Below are 17,961 nucleotides of genomic sequence, written 5' to 3'. Positions count from 1 at the left end.
TTTGGGTGTAATATTCAAGGAGATATTGGCTTTCAAAAACTGCAAAATAGCGCTAATGAGCTCATACGTTCTTTGTAAAATTCTGAATTTTTAAACCCGTGTTGCACAAAAAGTATTCAATGCATCAAGCTCATATTCTTTGGCAGAGTTAATCGTACTATGACCTTTCAATATTCAAGACTGATTTATTTGTGGCTCCATCAGAAACTGAATTGCTTGTGCTAGTGAGGCAAATATTGTAAACGAGGATTCCCCTATACCATCGAATATCCCACGAGTCACTTGTATTTTTTCGGTATGTACACGAGCCTTTTTGTTGGTATACCACTCGAAAGCGTTGCGTAACTGGTATTCACTTTAGCTTGTTTATTTGTTAAATAAGAGAAAGATAATGATACACTCTTGATTTTTTGGGGTAGGTACTGGATGGATGTATCAATATGTTGTGTTGGTTTCATGTTCCTCCATTGTCAGACAAACATGTCCCTTTAAAGGTAAGACATTTGTAAATAAAAACTCCAGGGGAACTGGGCACTAACTGGTTCAGTAAGGTTCGATTGTTAAATACAGAGGAAACTGGCTAATTCCTTCGCCAACGAGACACCAAAATATGGACGTGCTAAATGAACTTCCTTGCTGTGTTGATGGTTACAAGTTTGCTTTATTTCCTTTATGAGTAATATGTATAAAATCATGTAGGACAGTAGCGGAGAAATACAGTTACCATTATGTTACAGATGTCTCGACAGATGTTCAAGCCCTAGCTGGGGACATTTTGTTTTGTTCTTCTGCAAGGCACTTTACTCTCATGTTTTTCTCCACCCCGGTGTTTTAATGGGTTACGGCTGTAGGGGTAACCCTGTGATGGACTAGCATCCCATCCAGGGGGGAGTAGAAATACTACTAGTCGCTTCGTGCTATAGAAGCCGGAGATAAGCGCCGGCCTGATGGGTCAGTGGGCTTGAACGCAGACTTTATCTTTTCACTTTTCATGAATTAACAGATACAATTTGATTTCAATGAAGAGTATTTTCTAGGCTAAGAAACGAGGATGCATAGTGCTCAGATGAAACGTAACATATTCAGCTCGTCAAATCTTGTGTAATGTTTTACAGGCAGCTCTGAAAGAAATTCTTCATCCTTTACGTCTTCTCAAGTCAAAGACCAGGCTTCAATTTGCTGACGTTCAGTACATTTTGTTTACAAGCCCTGTGTTACGAGACCCGGAGGCAGCCATTTTACTGGGAAGACTGTTGCTGGTGTTCCTGTGTAATGCCCTTGGTGGGCACTTGGTGTTCAAGGATGTTTTACAATTAGTAAGTAATCAGGATATTATACTTAATAACTTATTCACACTTGCTGACTTCTTGTCTCTTTTAGGTGTTTTGTTCGTTTTTTTTCTCACTCTATAATTGTGAGATTCAGTTATATACGCTTCTGATAATAATTACAGAAAAACCTGACAATAGTACAAGCTCCAGTTGTTCTCTTATGGACCGTGAATGAGGGTCAGCTTGTGGTCGGTTATGAGAGGTACCTGTTGATATAGACTCCACTGCGCCCCTCTATTGGAGGTTCCGCTATGTCAATTGGTTAGAGGGATGGAGTAGGGATGGGAAAATGATGAGAGCGCTCGCCTCCCACAATGTGGTCCGGGTTCGATTCCGGCCTGGGGCCATATGTGGGTTGAGTTTGTTGTTGGTTTTCGCCTTGCTCCGAGGGTTTTTCTCCGGATTTTGCTCCACAAAAACCAAATTCGACCAGGATAGAGGACTCGCATGAAATCCAGCTGGGGCTGATGTGGCTTGCTCTCTAAATGAATATACGTAATTTAATAAGGTCTTCGAACTTGGGTTGTAGGAATTTTTAGGGAACGTCTGTTTTCTTTTTATTTACTTCTTAGCTCACGCCGGGTTTTTCCTCTGTTATGCGTTTGGCCTTTGTGTTGGACGGCTGGGAAGATACCATTTTGGCAACGAGATCAACGTCTGTCGCGTCAACTGAGGAGAGGAAAGCTCGGCTGCTGTTGATCAAAGAGATTTCTCATTTGCTTGACGACGTAAGGAGGGAAGTTACAGTTGAGCCTGTGCAAGGCGTGGCTATGAGTAATGAATGGGACAGAATAAATAACAATGACAAACAAGTCAAAGACTTGCTGACAAGAACCGAGGAGCTTATTAAAGTTTTACAAGCTGAGGATAACTGAATAAGACATAATAAGTGACTGTGAGTCAAAAATCATAGAAACGCTGGCAAGAACCGATAAGCCTGAAGACGAGTGAGTCGGATATGGTGGCTATGCTTAATGAGTGAGAAAGAATTGGTAGGAATGTAGACGCTTAGTAAGTCCAAAGTTTTTATGTTGAACATAACATGTGTTTTTGGGTTTGACTTCTCTTTCTCTCTATCGTGGTTATTTTTCGTCCCACATTTACAATTCGCGAGGGCGAAGATGTTACCTCCAGGTAACTGGTCTGCCAGTAGAGGCAGTATCTCACATGTAACGTATAAACTGCCGAGATCATTATATGCGGAAAGCTGCAAACAAATGCTGTAATAGACCACTTTCGATATATTTAAATTCAGCTTGATAGTGAGGCCTAGAGGACACAAACAAAAGAAATGAATAAACATGGCATTCAATTTCCTTAGTTTGTGTCCTCTAGGCCTCGCTGCCACGCTAAATTTTGATATATTGAAAGTGGTCTATTCGATCTGAGATTACTGCATGTCATCACATCTATTGCAATTCATGAGCTTTTATTAAAGTCATTGTGATGAGTCAACAGACTAAATTACCAGCCTATCCACCTGTAGAGCCTCTATTTTATCTTGAGTTCGTAGAGATCGAAAGCAAGAGTATTAAACTCAGGGGATTTGAAAAAGCCCGGACACAGGGGGAGGGGGTGGCCCTTTGCGCTCGAAGAAAATAACTCGTAGGCAAAAAATAATAACCGTCTGTGGACAGACCACTCAATCACTGAAAAAATGAGCTTGTTAAAAAAAAAATTGCAAAATTTAAGGGTATGAGCCTGAGTCATTTTTGCCTCATAGCTGTAAAATAGGAATTATTGACTTGGTAATAAGTTCTTTTTTTTTATCCGTCACTGTTAAAAATATTTTGTAGCAAGTGTGAAAGTGCAATAAACAAGGGGCAATACCTAATTACAGCAATGATTAACCCTTCTCCTCCCCTCTAGGATTTCTAAACATGTGGTTTCACTGATCTATCCTCGAATATTGGGTTGGTAGGATTTCCTAAGGCTTTTCATACTTTCTTTCTCCGGGGAGTGATTAATTTGCTCTCTGTTTAATCTCTTGACATCATTTCTTAGCCTTTGAGGTTTTTAAAAATAAGCTCGATTTCCACCTCTCGTTCGAGTAGCGCGGGCTCCTTTCTCGAACAGCGGCTGGTAATCGAGCCTTAGGTTTAATTAGTTTGGATGCGATTGTGCATTTCGTAGTAAGGTAGTTGTTAATGCTTTCACTTTCGTGCGCGAGCGAGCACATTTATTCCTTTTAGCATAACTTCTTCGTTCATTAAAATGACTATGGGTTCTTCGCTCATAGCTAAGTATTTATCTAAACAAGAGGTTTATTGGGTGATTTTATTTCGGCTTATCAAACGGAGCTACCGCTAACTTAACAAGGAATGCATTTTCGGATTAATATTTATAGAATTCAGTCAGTGCGATAACATAAATATATTTAACTATAAATTCCATATTTATCTTTAAAAAATGCTTTTATTCTGAAATTATATAATGTATCCGTGATTACGTCACGCGCGAAAATTCACCACCAGGCCTCGTTTACGAGGAATTTTCTCAAACCTCTGGCACCTTCGTGTTGTTTTCACAAGGGTATTCTTTTCATCTTTGCTACCTATGGAATTTATCCACGATAAAATTTTTAATTTGCCATTTAAAAGCGAGGCTTGGTGGTGAAATTTGTTTGTCTGATGTCATCATGCATAAGGGCTATTACCAATAGGGTAAGCAGCAGAATAAATGTGTCCGAAGCATATTCTTTGGTTATAGCAGGGAAAATGCTTCACCATATTACAATCTTTTGGGAATTCTCAAATTTGAGAATGTGTACAAATTAAAAGTGGCTCTATTTACTCATAAAATTTTAAATGACTCAACAAACATTCCAACTATATTCCATAGAACCCTTACTCAGGCATCTGAAGTCCATACCTACAATACAAGATTTGCTGCGAATTTGAATTTTCATAGGCCAAAAGTAAATAATAACTATGGGTCCTCTACTTTCTCTTTTGTTACATCAAAACTTTGGGAAATTATTCCAACAGAATTTAAAAAACTGCCTTACACTTCCTTTTATAAGCAATATAAACTATACCTTTTAAATACTCAATATTACTCTTCAGCATTATGATTTATTCATTTAACTTGTTTATTTCGAATACTTTTGTTATTCACATTTTACTTCCTTTATTGCATTGTTTCTATTAATTGATGTGTCTTGTCTTTTATTTTTGAACGTGTCAGTGACCAACACGATAGCATATGCTTCTTTGGTCACTGAGCACATTTTGTTTTGGTTTTATTATTATATTTTCCTTATTGTGATTAATGAATTTTTTGTAATAGTGTGCGATAGTGAAATATGTCTTAAATAGTGTCAATTAATAAAAATCTGAATCTGAATCTGAAATCTGTTTAATAAATTAGCAGTTTAATTGGGCCTCTTTCCCAATTCAAGATGGAGACTTTTGTATTCTTTAGTCTTTATTCTTTATTTCTATTTTTGTCGAAGAACGAAAGCAATTCCTAATTTGAGTAAACTAGAATCGTTATTAGGTTGATTTTCAGTTACTAACCACAAAGCCACAAGCCAGTTGTGAATCTAAGGGAGGCAATTACGTTGTGCCTGAAAAGTAAAGGTTACATGGAAGTAATCGAAAATGTCATCCACACTGTCTAATTGGTGCAAAACAGGCATCATCTGAAAGCCCCCCTCCCCCTCCGACCCCTCCCTTCCCCTGTTAATCTTCTACTGGCAGCTGCTTATCGTAAATAATGGTCTTATCTAGATATGTTCGGAGGGTTCAAAAAAGAGGTAAATATCTCTTAACTTTTTTAACCAAGGGAGCAAACAGTCGCTTCAATTAATCAAGAGGTTCGAAAATAGAGGGTTCGAAAACTCGGGGTTTTACTCTATAAAAATAGCTGCTTATACTTAAGTAGCTTAATGGCACATTTTTGCCAGGAATTGCGGAATGTCTGAAAGGCTAAGTCAAATTTCTGATCGAAAATAGCTGCTTCTCTGGCTCTTACCAATTTACCTTACATTCGGTAATTATGATAACTATTGTACTGTATGCAACAAGAATATGCTGGTAACCCTTCATTATCAGAAAATTTGTTTGCTAGCCGCGTAATAACAATTTCACTTCCAGACTCAAGCTTTTTGTTTAACAATGTGTCTTAAGTAAAGAAAGTCTAGAGTGAAGTCAAAGTCTGTGGGTGAAACCACAATGTCTAACCATCCAAATAAAAGTTATTAAAACGTTATTTTATGTGCTGGCGTTTGTTTTTTTGTTATTATTATTTTGTTTCTAGGTTCAAATTTTGGGCCATCAAGGGTTTAAATCTTGGCGGGATGGGTCCGTTTCTATTCAGTTTAACTGCACTGAACTCGGATTTGCACACTCAATCTCCAGTGACCCCGTATATTTTTACTCTGGTCAGCAGAACGCAAGTCGACACACAGCTGATGTTTAAAAATATTCTTAGCTTATTTCACTTGTTCTTGCCTAGTAACCATCAGCCTGAAGACATGATTGACCATGACATCGCAATTAGGAACGTATACACAACTTAAGCAGTTGTGAAAGTGACCAGATCCCAGTTGGTTTGATAGCTCAGTTGGCAGAACACTGCACCGGTATCGCAGAGTTCATGGGTTCGAATCTCGTTCAAGCCTGAATTTTTTTCCGGGCTTTAATTGCACAACTGCTTAAGTTGTGTGTACAACTGTGATGATCAATCATGTCTTCGTATCTTTCTCCGCAGTTCAAATATATGATCTTTCATATATTCATTTGTTACCATCAGCCTGCTGGCCACGCTGCACTCAACCAACAGTGTGCTACTGCATGGACCTTAAAACGATGCATATGCTTACTGCTGCTACTCCCCAGCCTATTTATTTGACCTGAGTAGTAACTTTTCATTGGATCCAATCCCTTTGAATTATTACTTAAAATTTTACAAAAGTACTATAAACGGCTCGCCTTAACTTCGGCTTAGTACTGTAAATTACGACGCAAATCGGGGACTCATAATTTATTGTCCCTGTCACTTATGGTTCAAGTTAGCCACTGAAAGGGTGACAAACAGCGATTTTAATTTCATTAAATAGTTAATAATTTCATTAATAAAATGTGACCTAATTATGTGATTAGTAGGTCATTGCCAAGAGAGGATGAAGAGTAATAGAATTAATCCCCCTATAGGCGTCATTCCCAAGGTAATCCCTTTCAAGTTATTTTTAGATCACTCCAGGGCCTGGTTGTTCGAAAACCGGTTAACGCTAACCTAGGATTAAAAGTTAACCAAAGTAATGTTTTTTCATTGCTTATTTTCTGTGAAGTTTGAGATTATTCAAACTCAAAACTGTGAGACAAGCTTTATAGATGGAAAACCTCTCCCAAAAGTTACAAAACTGAAATCAAAATTCTCGCTATAATCCTGGGTTGGCTTAAATTAATCGGGATTTAAACAACCCGGCCCAAGGGCCCGTGTTTGGAAGTTCTCGAAAAGTTTTCGCACCCAAAAAGCTGTGGCAAAATCTCAAACCTTATGACTTCAGAGCTGTTTTATTCACATATTCTTAATATGAACGGAGGCTATCTTCACACAAGAAGTTTCAGGCGTTTACACCTCTCTGTCTTTAAATACCGATTAACTAAATTAAAAATGGCTTTGCGGGCCCGAAAAGTTTCCGTGGCTTTCGAGAAACGGGCCCCAGGTTGTAAAAATCACGCGAGTGTCAAGAGATAGCCAATCCTGTGACGCGATTTCACTCACGTGACCGCGGCCCAATCGACTTTACTCGCACTTTTCTCTTTTAAGAAAAATCCAGCCAACGCGCGTGGTAACATTTTGCTCCGAAGAAATGGGTAACATGTCTAAAACAAACTTAAAAGGGATTCCTTTGGGAATAAGGCGTATATGGGGGATTTACTCTCCTACCTTTCTTCTGCCTCTCTTGTATCTGCTAATTACACGACTGTCTCCTCGTGAACCTGGTCATCACCACTTGGAAAAGTGTGTTGCAGCCCTCTTTTCTGTTCCTGCATTCTACTACACCCCTCGCCTCCCGTCGCTAACAGACATTCTTGCAAGTCATGGGTTGGCAGATTGTTTCGTTGGTTGCACGACTTCCCTATGTCGCCTCTGTCACAGTCGTATGTCTTCCTTGTAACTGGTGACTCCATATCTCCACTTCCGTCTTTCCATTCCTGATCCTGAAGCAGAGGAAGACCTCGGCCGTTCTTTCTTCTTTCTTCCATTTCTTCCCCAGATACTGTTTGTCTTTCAAAGAGCTCTTTGCGAGCGGTCACGTCGAAGCATAAACATTTAAACAAACCGTTGAAAACTGCCTTAAACTCCTTGTTTAATGTTCCGTATGCAATTGCGTTCAGTGCACTGTTGGCTATCGGGAAGATGTTGGCAATAATCATGAGAACAGATTCCGTCTCAGTGTAGCTGTCGTTATCCCTGTCACGATATTTAAGCCAAAATGTAAACACGGCATGTTGCGGTAGCATGCAAACGGCGTATAACACAACAAGCGCGATTAGCATGTTTGTTATCCGCTTTGTTTGCTTGGCTCGTTTTCGAATGGTTTTCCTGAACACTTCGCTTTGTTCGCATGTCTCCATGCCAACCGGAAGGGAATTTTTCTTCAAAGTATACGCCGTGATTCCTGCGAGCACCGCTATGACGCACAGAGGTAGAAGGTATTGGAACACAAACATTGATACCCAGTATGCTTCCGATGCCTTGCCCGTTGGCCAGGCCTCCCAGCAGATCCATATTCCAGGTTCTGGCGAGGAATGCTTAAGAATAAGTATGAGAGGTAAAGCCGTCAGAGCTGAAACCAACCAAATCACTGCAACAATCAGCATCACCGTCTTGTAGGTAAGCCTGGATTTTACTGGAAAAACAATCGCGCGGTATCTATCTGCAGTGATGGCCAACAGGGTGCCGATGGAGACAGAAAGCGAGAGTGGAAGTGTTATGTAAGCAAGATAGCACATGAAGCCTCCAAGGGGCCAGTGATAGCAATTTTCCAAAACTAACATTTGTGTCGGAACGTAGACAATGACCAGGATCAGGTCGTGGAATGCTAAGTTGAACGTAAACATGTTACAACTGGTCTGCATTCCTTTGCGCTTGAGAATCGCTATGCAGACCACTACGTTTCCAAATGTTCCAAGGATAAATATAATAGAGTAGGCCAGCCGTAAAATCCATTTTATATAGGTTGACTCGGAATTGCATTCAGGATCAAACGTGGTTGTGTTGTTCATTCTGTTTGTAAGCGTTGTCAGCGAGATAAGGCACGGTGAGGTAAAATATCACTAGCTGGGAGCCAAACGGCCGGATTTCGTGTCTGGAGCCAGTTATAACAGCTGAGCACGACGTCCTTCTTCAGCCAACTCTTTTCATTCAAGTAACCGTACTTCAATGCTTTCCGAGTCTAGAGGTAAAAAAAATTGCGAGAGTTCACGTTGTAAATAGCATTTGTAACTCAGCTGTCATATAATGTTATCAGTTTTTATTAAAAACTGGATCATTAGATAATGCAGTTCAGGAGTTTTCATTAATTGGCTTAGCTATCATGAAATATGACTCACTGTACCATGCTCTACAAATATGGTAAACGTAAGAGTATAATTTTTTGGTTCGTTGTTATTGTTATTTTCTGTTAGTTTTCTATATTTTGGGGGCGTTTTTAATAAAACAATTTTTCCACTCGCGCTTGCGGGATATGATATGATTATAGCCAACTCGGCTCATATCAAACGCACGCTCGTCTAATAATTGTTAAGTATTCGCAGGTGATACGCTCTTGGTTTGAGTGTAAGATACTTCCACCTGCCCTCACGGTTTTCTATTCCTTTTAGACTGTCATATCGTTCCTTCGCTGCACCCATATCATGTTACGACTATTTTTTGATATTTTTGATGTCATGTTTCAACTATTTTTCCTTCTTGCTAACAGAACTAACATTATACACTATTCCTTAAGTTTTACTGAATCACATACAGTATACTGTGTTAAGTTCTCATTGGTCCTGTAAACCGATTAGTCACTAAATTAACAGGTGACCGCGGTTCCTACAAAAGACCCATCTACATATACACTTGCATTGTAAAGAATGAAAACAAAAGTGTAAAAAAACTACCTTAAAAGTAATATTCCACCGTATGGCAATATCATTAGAAGGAATAAAACATCCGAAACTTCGTAATTCAGTGGAAAGCACTTATACAAGCGCATTCTAAATTCGAATAACAAAAAGCGCACGTGAGCTCGAATATTTCTGGATTCTTATAAAGAAAGCAATAAAAATGATTAATATCAATATTAAATGTTTTCAAACAACGATTGTACCCACAAGAAGCTTAGCATAAGATCCCTTTATCGTTAGCCATAATCACTATCATAGACATTTTGTTGTGACGGTAATGAGAAGACGAGATCTGAAGGTCCCTCCCAGCTTTTTGAAAACTCCATACACACATATACTTAATTGAGACACGATAAAACTGACATCATGTAGTTACAAAGTTGAGATATATAAAAAGAAAATAAAAACTGATTTACATGTTTGCTGTGTGGGGGCAAGAGGAGGACATCAAGTGATTGGTCTCATTTTTAAAGTTAAAGAGATCTAGTGGCTCTGACTCTAATTAGATGGAAGGCTATTCCACAAAGAAACTTAGTTTTCAAAATCGGAACGGAGCTTAGGCAAAGCTAATTTGTCGACCATATTTTCAAGTCCGTATTTTCAAGTTTCCTACATTTTCATAGTCTGATCAGTCGTAGTTTTAAACATTAATTTCAATTTTTTCCCCTTCTGATATATTTAGGTTATCCGATCATATTTACCGCAGAGGACGGTAGCGGCTACTGAGAATGATAATCAAACTTGGTGATAAGCCTTAAGGCGCGATTTTGCAATTTTTGTAATTTGTCAGTATTAACATTACCTCGTTGTTGAGACCGTCCCACATAGGGACTACAGCAATAATCGAAATATGGTTCGATAAAAGCCCTATATAGCAATATAGCTGTAAACGGCTTCAACCTTTTAAGCGCGCCAATATCAGAGGAGATATTTACTGGGGTTTCCAGTGAATATGCCTATTCAGTTGAACACGCTGTTTTTTGGCTGTAAGAAAACAGGCGACAAGAACGGACCATTTGTGAAATGGTCAGTAGCTTGAGGCCACTTCACTCCTGTCTCGTCAGTGGACAGAGCTAGCTTCTTCCTATATCGATCTCTTTATAGCTATAGTCACTCACAATTATTTTTTTTTTTTCACAGTTCGAATGATGTTTTATCAAAACAGATATTACCTGCACATACGTGAAAATCCTCCACCGGACTAGCAGCGTCGCGCAGCCGGGCGCCAATACTGATGTAACTTATCTCCCGGGACTTATCTGTCCCAAACTCGATCTTTTCAGTACGGTATCTATAGTTTCCCCGACAGTGTCGACAGAGGTTTTGTTTCTTTTGACGAAGTGATTCTTATTGTGAACAACGAGCAAACCGAAAACAATTTGTGAACAGACGATTTGTGTTATTACCAGAAACCACTCGAAGGCTGTCCCCCAAGCATCCTGATCATGAGGACTAAGCGTACGTGAGGAAAACTAATAAAAACGGGAAACTCATCCTCATCCAATCAGGTTTATTTCTATATAATGTGATTGTTTTCTGTTGCTCTTTATGACTTCAATAAGAATTATTTGTTTTCCACGGCTGGTTTTCATCGTTATGCGAAAGAATTAATGCATTGAAACGGTTTTCACGCATTCAAGTCAGCTCTCGCGGTTGACGGTGTGAAAATTCTACTTTAGGGTTAGATAAGTGTAGTTGTCATTCATACATTTCACTTAGCAGATCTTATTTGTTTTTACTTTAAATTTTCTTCTCAGTAATTGGAGATTGTATAAAAGCTTATTTACCCAGACCAGCTGTGCAGAGATAACTCAGTGTTGTCATGTGTTTGGTATGCAAATTATCCCCCCTCAAAGACGCGATGTAATGTTCACAAACTGTCATAACTTTTTCGCCGAGCCTCTTTACAAAGACCTCGCTTTAATTACAGCCATATCCGCGAGTAATAAATGAGGGATCGAGCTCAAATCGAATAGATAATCATTCAAACTTGAGCGGAAGTTTGAATTAAGTAGCTTATTTTCCTTCTACTTATGTTTTTTAACTCTTTACTGTAGACGTTCGCGCGCACTCTGTGCAGCAAAAATGAACAGATATGTCACTTACGCATTTCCAGCGCCTGACAAAGATATCAATTTTATGCTTTTTGTTTGTCAGTTTCCCTAAGAAAAATAAATATCATCTCATATAAAATATTCTGCGCCCGGATTGTACTTGCCCTTTACAACTACTTTCAATGGACGTATTTACGCTTTGCAGTTGTCTATTTTCAAACTTTTGAAGCTTTTCTCGCCAACTATACGTACACTATGGTGTGTTCCATTATAGTATATTCATGTTTATTAATTAGTTGTAATTCACATATCAACCGTTTACGTTTTCACGAAGCTCCCAACAGTTTTTCGGCTTAAACCGACATCGTTCGTACCAACTCGTGGTAGGACAATCTAACGAGTTAGAGGTTCAAATATCCTTTGAAATTATAGACTGGAGTCAGTACGTGTTTAAAAAAAAATAATACGTGCGTCAAATACTATGTCAACCTGCCAACTTTCAATAGAAATAAGTTTGATATTTTCAATCCGGACATTGTGTTTTATGCTTGTATGCTCAGCTGCTATGCTTCCGCTTTCATTAACTCGGAGTTCCAATGGCTTGCATTCGCCTAAAACTACTTATCGGTTTACGAGCATACATGAAAATATGGACTATTCCTTATTTTTCTTCCTGGTCGAATGAAGTAAAAGCACCGAGGTTGAGCGCAGTTTTAGCGTAAATCATTAAGTATAACCAATTACCTGTCAGATAACAAAATTTTGATACAGAACTTCAGAGAATGGCGGTGAAATGATACTAATTTCTGTTCGTTTGCTGTAAATCTGGACGCAATTTATATTAAAATAAGCTTCCTTCTTTGAGGTTTAGATAACAGGAGTATTTTCGGGGAGGGTGTTAAGAGATTATAATTAAGCTATGTATTTCTTCGACCCTGGATGTTTTTAGACTCGCTTAAAACAAGAAAGACCTAATAGCATTAGTCTCTTGCGCAAATGCTATGGTTTTCTTCCGAAGTGTTTTTTGTATACCTTTGAAACAGATGTATGTAGAATAAAAGAACACTGAAGCAGGTTATATTTGTTGTTATAACAAAGAAAGTGAAAGGAACCAATTGCAGTCTTTTGGAACGGAAGCTTGCCAAGTTATTGTGTAAAGTAGCGCTTTAACCGTCGACGTATTAGATGAATCGAGTGCATTGCTGAGTAAAATGACGATGAAAAACTGTCTTCCAACCAATTCAAGGCGTGCACATTTTCAGTCTAAGAAGGATTTCACGAAAGCTTTTAGTTTCAACATGAATTAGCAGGTTAAATGTTTAGCATACTACTTTTGGTATTCAGTAATTCACCTCGCATTGCTTTCTGTTTTTTCTAGTTATTACAGTTAGCATTTTACTTATATGTTCGTTAATGCCTACCTTTAGTATATGTCAGCTCTATGCAACAACGTCAAGTGTGAATTCGAGTCTTTTAGTTTATAGCCTCGCGTTCAGAATCTCAATACTCTTTAGCAGATGGTGGTATCCCACACATTTTAGGATCGACGTAAAGCTAAAAAGTGAAATCCGATCTTGCCAAAATTCGTTTTCGCTATTTGACTGATAGTAAGTCCTGCTTGCCCAAATAAAAAAAGACACACCAAGCGTCTTAAATCAATCTTCACGGTATTGCCATCTTTTAATTAAAATTCCTTCGTGTTCATTGGTTCTCGAAAAAAAATGACTGATTGAACACGCTGTAATTTGGTTTTGACTTTTATTTTAATTCAAGAAGTGCCAAAAGATTTTATGAGATACTGTCAGAAACGCTGTCCTTTGTCATGGTAACATTTACAACGACTTTAAACATCAGTTTAATTACCGAAAGAAAATTGGTGCGAAGCTCTTTGTTAGAATCAGAACAGAAAAGGAGATGTAAAATTAATCCGTTAATGCAGGGTTTTATTTGTTTATTTTCGTCGAGGAATAACACAAAATGTGTGAAAAATTAGTTAGGGGATTTTTCGGAAGGATTTGGGATTTTGAAGTTAAATTAAATATGTAGCACTATACCTGTAGATTAGCTACGTAAACTTGAACTAAACTAAACAACAACATACAATAATGAACTTTAATTTATGCAGTGGAATCCCAATCTTTCAAACCTCCAAGGGAAAGAAAAATTGGCTTGAAAATCGGGTAGTTCGAGAAATCGTGGAGGGGGGGGGGGGGATATTCAACGAGGGAAGGGAAGCAATGTTGATTCGAGTTTACCGAGGGTTCCAAAAATTAAGGGTTCATGAGATCGGGATTCCTCTTTATATGTTTTTTTATATGTTTCCACAAGGATCTGCAGGTTTTGTCGAAGGGTTGAACATGATCGAGATGCTCGTGTTTATCTAACGCTGCTAAGATTAATTAAATCAAAATAATTTGTTTTAAATGAATGTCGTTTTCATGAAATAAAAAGCGTCTTTCAAGCGGCTAGCCAGGCTGTCCCGTTCAATTATTTTTCCGTTTGATCGTCGATCCGCTATATCGAATATGAGCCGGACAAACCTACTCCAGGGACTGAGGCCGAGGCATGGCCAACCGCCATATTGAATAACTACGAGCGACATGATCAGAGAAAAGAACAAAGCACTTACCCATGGCTCCCATAGCAGGACTTATTGACACGTTTTGGCGGCCTCTTCTCAGCTTTGACTTCGAAGATGGCGCTCGCCGAATAGAGAGAGTACGGCAAAAATCTATCCCAGTGTAGCATTAATGAAGCAACTGTTTTTGTTATTACTAGTAGCATTATTATTTATTTATTTATTTTTTCAAATTCGAGCCCGGGCGTGTAACTTGGGTCTAACGACAAAGAAATTTACCGCCATATACGAACTATACACCTTATATGATGGTTTGTCTTTTCGTTTTCGTTTCACGATGGATTGTAAGATTAGATTTTTCCTCAAATAATAACCCAGTTTTTTAACATCACTGAAGCGGATTATTATATATGTTCACTAGAGTAACGAAAACATTTTTCAGTTTATGAGACGATTGCAATTGTCAAAAACTACTTATTATAAGTAGTTTTTACTAGGACTAAAATCGTGAGTATAAATAAAAAGCCGAATGACAAGATTGAATAATTATCCTCTGCTAGGCTTGGTAATCAGATTCAAGCAGGTGAATTAAAGAACATACTGCGTCAGAATTTATTGACCTTTCGATGTATTTCTTGTGTTTATAAAAAACTACCACCGTCGTTGGTGAGTATATGGAAACCGGCCCTTTGCTGAACGTTATACCGAGAACCCGGGGTTTGTTTATACCATCTGGCCGTGCCGGGGATGTCAGAAACTAAGTTAAATGCATGTAAGCTTATTGACTTCCATTTTTGATCTCCATTTTGTTTCATTCTGAGCTGATTGTCGACCTGTCAAATGTCTTTCAGTAGGATGTCACAACCTACTTTAGCGTCAAGTATTTCCACCCTTTGATCTGCTTTCTGTCTGCAACAAATGGCCGTTTTGAAGTGCCATTTGCGTTTTAATAAGCTCTTGAAAACCATTGCAAACTCTTTGTTCAGTGTCCCGTATGCAATAGGATTCAACGCGCAGTTCGCCATGGGAAAAACATTCGAGAACCTGAATATATACATTTTGAATCCCATCTGGTTAAGGTTTCCATATTCCATCCAAAAAAACACCGCGTGTTGAGGCAACATACAAATAGCATAAATCAATACTAACGCAAGTAGCATTTTAGTAATCTTAGCTCCCTGTTGCATCCGTTTTCGCACGGCTTTCGTAACGACTAACGAATCCCTCTTTCTGTTGAACAATGAATTGGCTCTTAGTTTCCAAGCAGCGATACTTGATAGCACGGCAATAACGATCAGAGGTGCGACGTACTGAAGGACAAAAATTGATATCCAGTAAATATTGTCGATGGCTGAATCTTTGGGCCAGCCGGGTTCAGAACAGTACACTTGCCCGTTTGCACTCGTCTCTGTCCCTGCAACAAAGATAATCGGCAATGCTAGGAGTAGAGAGATGACCCATATGCCAGAGATGATCAACTGGATCTTCCACACTGTTAGCTTAGGCGTCAGCGGAGAGACCATCGCACGATAACGGTTAACTGTAATGGCGAGTAAGGAACCAATTGACGCCGACAAGCAGAGTGGAATTATTATATAAGCGATTCTGCACATCGTGTCGCCCAAAGCCCAGTTGTGTTCGTTCTCGAAAGCTGTCATTTGCGTGGGGACGTAAATGGTCACGACAATGAGGTCAGCGCAAGCGAGGTTGAAGGTGTAAAGGTTGTTGCTTGAACGAAGGCGTTTGCGTCTCATTACGGCATAACATACGACTAAGTTACCCGTAATGCCGACGACAAACACCGAGATATATAAAACACGTAACGTCCATTTGAGTGGACCTGGCTCGGAAACGCTCGTCATCTGTTCGATAGATGAAGATGAGTTTTCCTCGGACATCTTCGTGGAATAAAAACAATTTAGAATTTTTTAAGTGGTAAATAAGAGCGAGTGCCCAACAGAAGCTAAAACATAGCGAAGCTTAAGCTTATTTTGAACAATGCAGTCGCAACTACAAATGCAAAGCTTATATATCCTATATTATTCATAATAAAAAGCTTTTCTTTATTGCATGTGTATTTTCTTTTCAGAAAACAAAGAATGCATGGTTTGAGACCAGTAGGAGATTTAACAAGACACTGTTTTGAACGGGTTTTGTCTAAAAACAAAATATTATGAACCTCGTACGAGTTAAAATGAAAATTTTAAGTTAGTTTCTTAACGTTATTCATTTTGCACCAAAAATAAAATGTTTTCTCTTGATTTTTCTTAAAGTGATAACAGAAATCAAGTTTGCAAATAAATATATATGTTTAATTTAATTTTATTCAAGAGCGATCTAACAGTCTTGTGATCTAAGATTTTAAGCGACACCATAGCATGGAATAAAATTCAAACTTTACTATTGGCTTATCTTGATTACACTTGATTGCAATTCATTTATCATTTGTGTAATATCCCGTGGAGATTTTAATTGCATCCTTCTTTACCACTAAGCTTGTTTCTGTAGACAACATGGGAACTCAACATATGCTTTTGCAAGAGCACATTTAATTTAATTTATTTTAAGACTTTTTTTTTCCATTTCATGTCAATAGATATATTAAAAGAGCAACGTCATAATCTGCCGGAAAGACTATACCAGCTGCTAAGTGCTCAAGTTAATAGTGTCTTTTTGAAACGAACTGGAGAAACCGGCATTTTAAGAGTTCTCGCCGATAACTAAATTTCATTTCGTCTTTATTCATGATTAACGCTAATCCCTATCGAGACGGCGAAAGTCAATGTAATACGTAAATTAAAGCTTCAGTCCAATTGAAATAAGTTGCTTTCAAGTTGTGTTAAGAGCATTGTGTGGAAGCTACTCAACCATTCTGATTTACAAAGCTAAAAATAACAAAGGAAAGATCCAAAAAAAATTTCTCCCGTGAATTTGTTTGATGTTATTTTTGGTACGATCTGGCAAGTTCAGACCTCTTGATAAATTGTTGCTGACGTAATAATACCATATAATATATCGGTTATAAGCCCCCCCCCCTGTCGCATCATCACTGATAAGTCCCCCCGTTAATTTATAAGACCGTCTCGTGCTAACAAGGGGAAAGTCGGTTATTCGAGAACTTTTAACGTTCCTTTTTTCAAAAGCTTTCAGCTTCTCTGTTTTATGTTTTCAATAGGAAAGAGGCTGAGCAAATATGCAAGTAAATCACAGATCAAAAAGGTTTAATAGACCATTTCCGAGTTGCCTTTTGCCTCGCTTTCAAAACGGGTCTTCGTGCAAAACCATTCATATGAAAATGAGTTCTACCTACAGGTTTATTTTCATGTAAATTAAACTCCTTTTCAAGTGAAAGGTTTGCACGAACACTCGTTTTGAAACAGAGACACAAGGTAACTCGGAAATGGCCCATTAGGACGACTTTTATAAAACTGAATATACTGAACACTCATTACAACCGCTGTGAGCCAGTTCCTGCCAGTTCATTCAGTGAAAACCCAATTTGTATACACCACTCCTCCACCCCACCGATATAAGCTCCCCCAATCACAAGCCCTCCCCAAGGGTTGCGAAGTTTTGTGAACCCAGGTATTATGACTAGTATTATAAAGTACCTAATTTGGGTTTGTTGCTTCAATACACAAGACAATGCGCTCTCTGAAATCAAAATAGTACCTTGTGGGTGCCCACTAACGTATAACAGGCTACGAGCAAATTATCTTTGGCTCGAGAAGAAACATGCCGACTTAATTTGACTAACAATAGATGGAGCGAAACCGACCAATGACTGTTGACAATCTTTACACGAGTCTTTCAGCCAATACCATCACTGCTGAACTGACCAATCAGTTACGGACCAGACTTATACATCATCGACT

The 17,961-nt window shown here is 38.5% G+C and overlaps 3 protein-coding genes across 4 annotated transcripts in view; 1 reads left to right on the top strand and 2 right to left on the bottom strand.

Annotated features, from left to right (window-relative positions):
* The window catches only part of LOC145467931 (Fanconi anemia group C protein-like), a 31,271-nt gene extending 27,281 nt beyond the window's left edge, over positions 1-3,990 (top strand). The window contains exons 15-17 of the mRNA XM_081451567.1: positions 420-494; positions 1,116-1,316; positions 1,904-3,990. Of these exons, the coding sequence (XP_081307693.1) occupies positions 420-494; positions 1,116-1,316; positions 1,904-2,206 (579 nt within the window). The 3' untranslated portion in view covers positions 2,207-3,990. The remainder of the gene's footprint in view (positions 1-419; positions 495-1,115; positions 1,317-1,903) is intronic.
* A 702-nt stretch (positions 3,991-4,692) lies between these two features.
* Positions 4,693-13,113, bottom strand: LOC145467968 (galanin receptor 2a-like). 2 transcript variants are annotated; one of them, XM_081451621.1, is made up of 2 exons: positions 12,930-13,113; positions 4,693-8,739 (listed from the first exon to the last, which is right to left on the bottom strand). In XM_081451621.1, the coding sequence occupies exon 2, from the start codon at positions 8,567-8,569 to the stop codon at positions 7,256-7,258; it is 1,314 nt and encodes a 437-aa protein (XP_081307747.1). In that variant the 5' UTR covers positions 8,570-8,739; positions 12,930-13,113; the 3' UTR covers positions 4,693-7,255. The 2 variants fall into 2 exon arrangements, with proteins under 2 accessions (XP_081307747.1, XP_081307748.1); XM_081451622.1 differs by lacking the exon at positions 12,930-13,113 and adding an exon at positions 10,627-12,919.
* A 1,518-nt stretch (positions 13,114-14,631) lies between these two features.
* LOC145467979 (neuropeptide FF receptor 2-like) lies at positions 14,632-16,009 on the bottom strand. Its single transcript, XM_081451638.1, has one exon. It carries the CDS (start codon positions 15,982-15,984, stop codon positions 14,923-14,925), a length of 1,062 nt encoding a protein of 353 aa, XP_081307764.1. The 5' UTR covers positions 15,985-16,009; the 3' UTR covers positions 14,632-14,922.
* Positions 16,010-17,961: the final 1,952 nt, after the last annotated feature.

This window comes from Orbicella franksi, chromosome 14, assembly GCF_964199315.1.
Source record: "Orbicella franksi chromosome 14, jaOrbFran1.1, whole genome shotgun sequence".
Classification (NCBI taxonomy): Eukaryota; Metazoa; Cnidaria; class Anthozoa; order Scleractinia; family Merulinidae; genus Orbicella; species Orbicella franksi.
Note: the sequence above shows the minus strand (reverse complement) of the source record. Positions and strands in the feature narration are given on the sequence as shown.

What these genes read in the sequence shown, in the direction of transcription:
- LOC145467968 (XM_081451621.1), bottom strand. Translation starts at nt 8,569, where the DNA reads ATGAACAACACAACCACGTTTGATCCTGAATGCAATTCCGAGTCAACC.
- LOC145467979 (XM_081451638.1), bottom strand. Translation starts at nt 15,984, where the DNA reads ATGTCCGAGGAAAACTCATCTTCATCTATCGAACAGATGACGAGCGTT.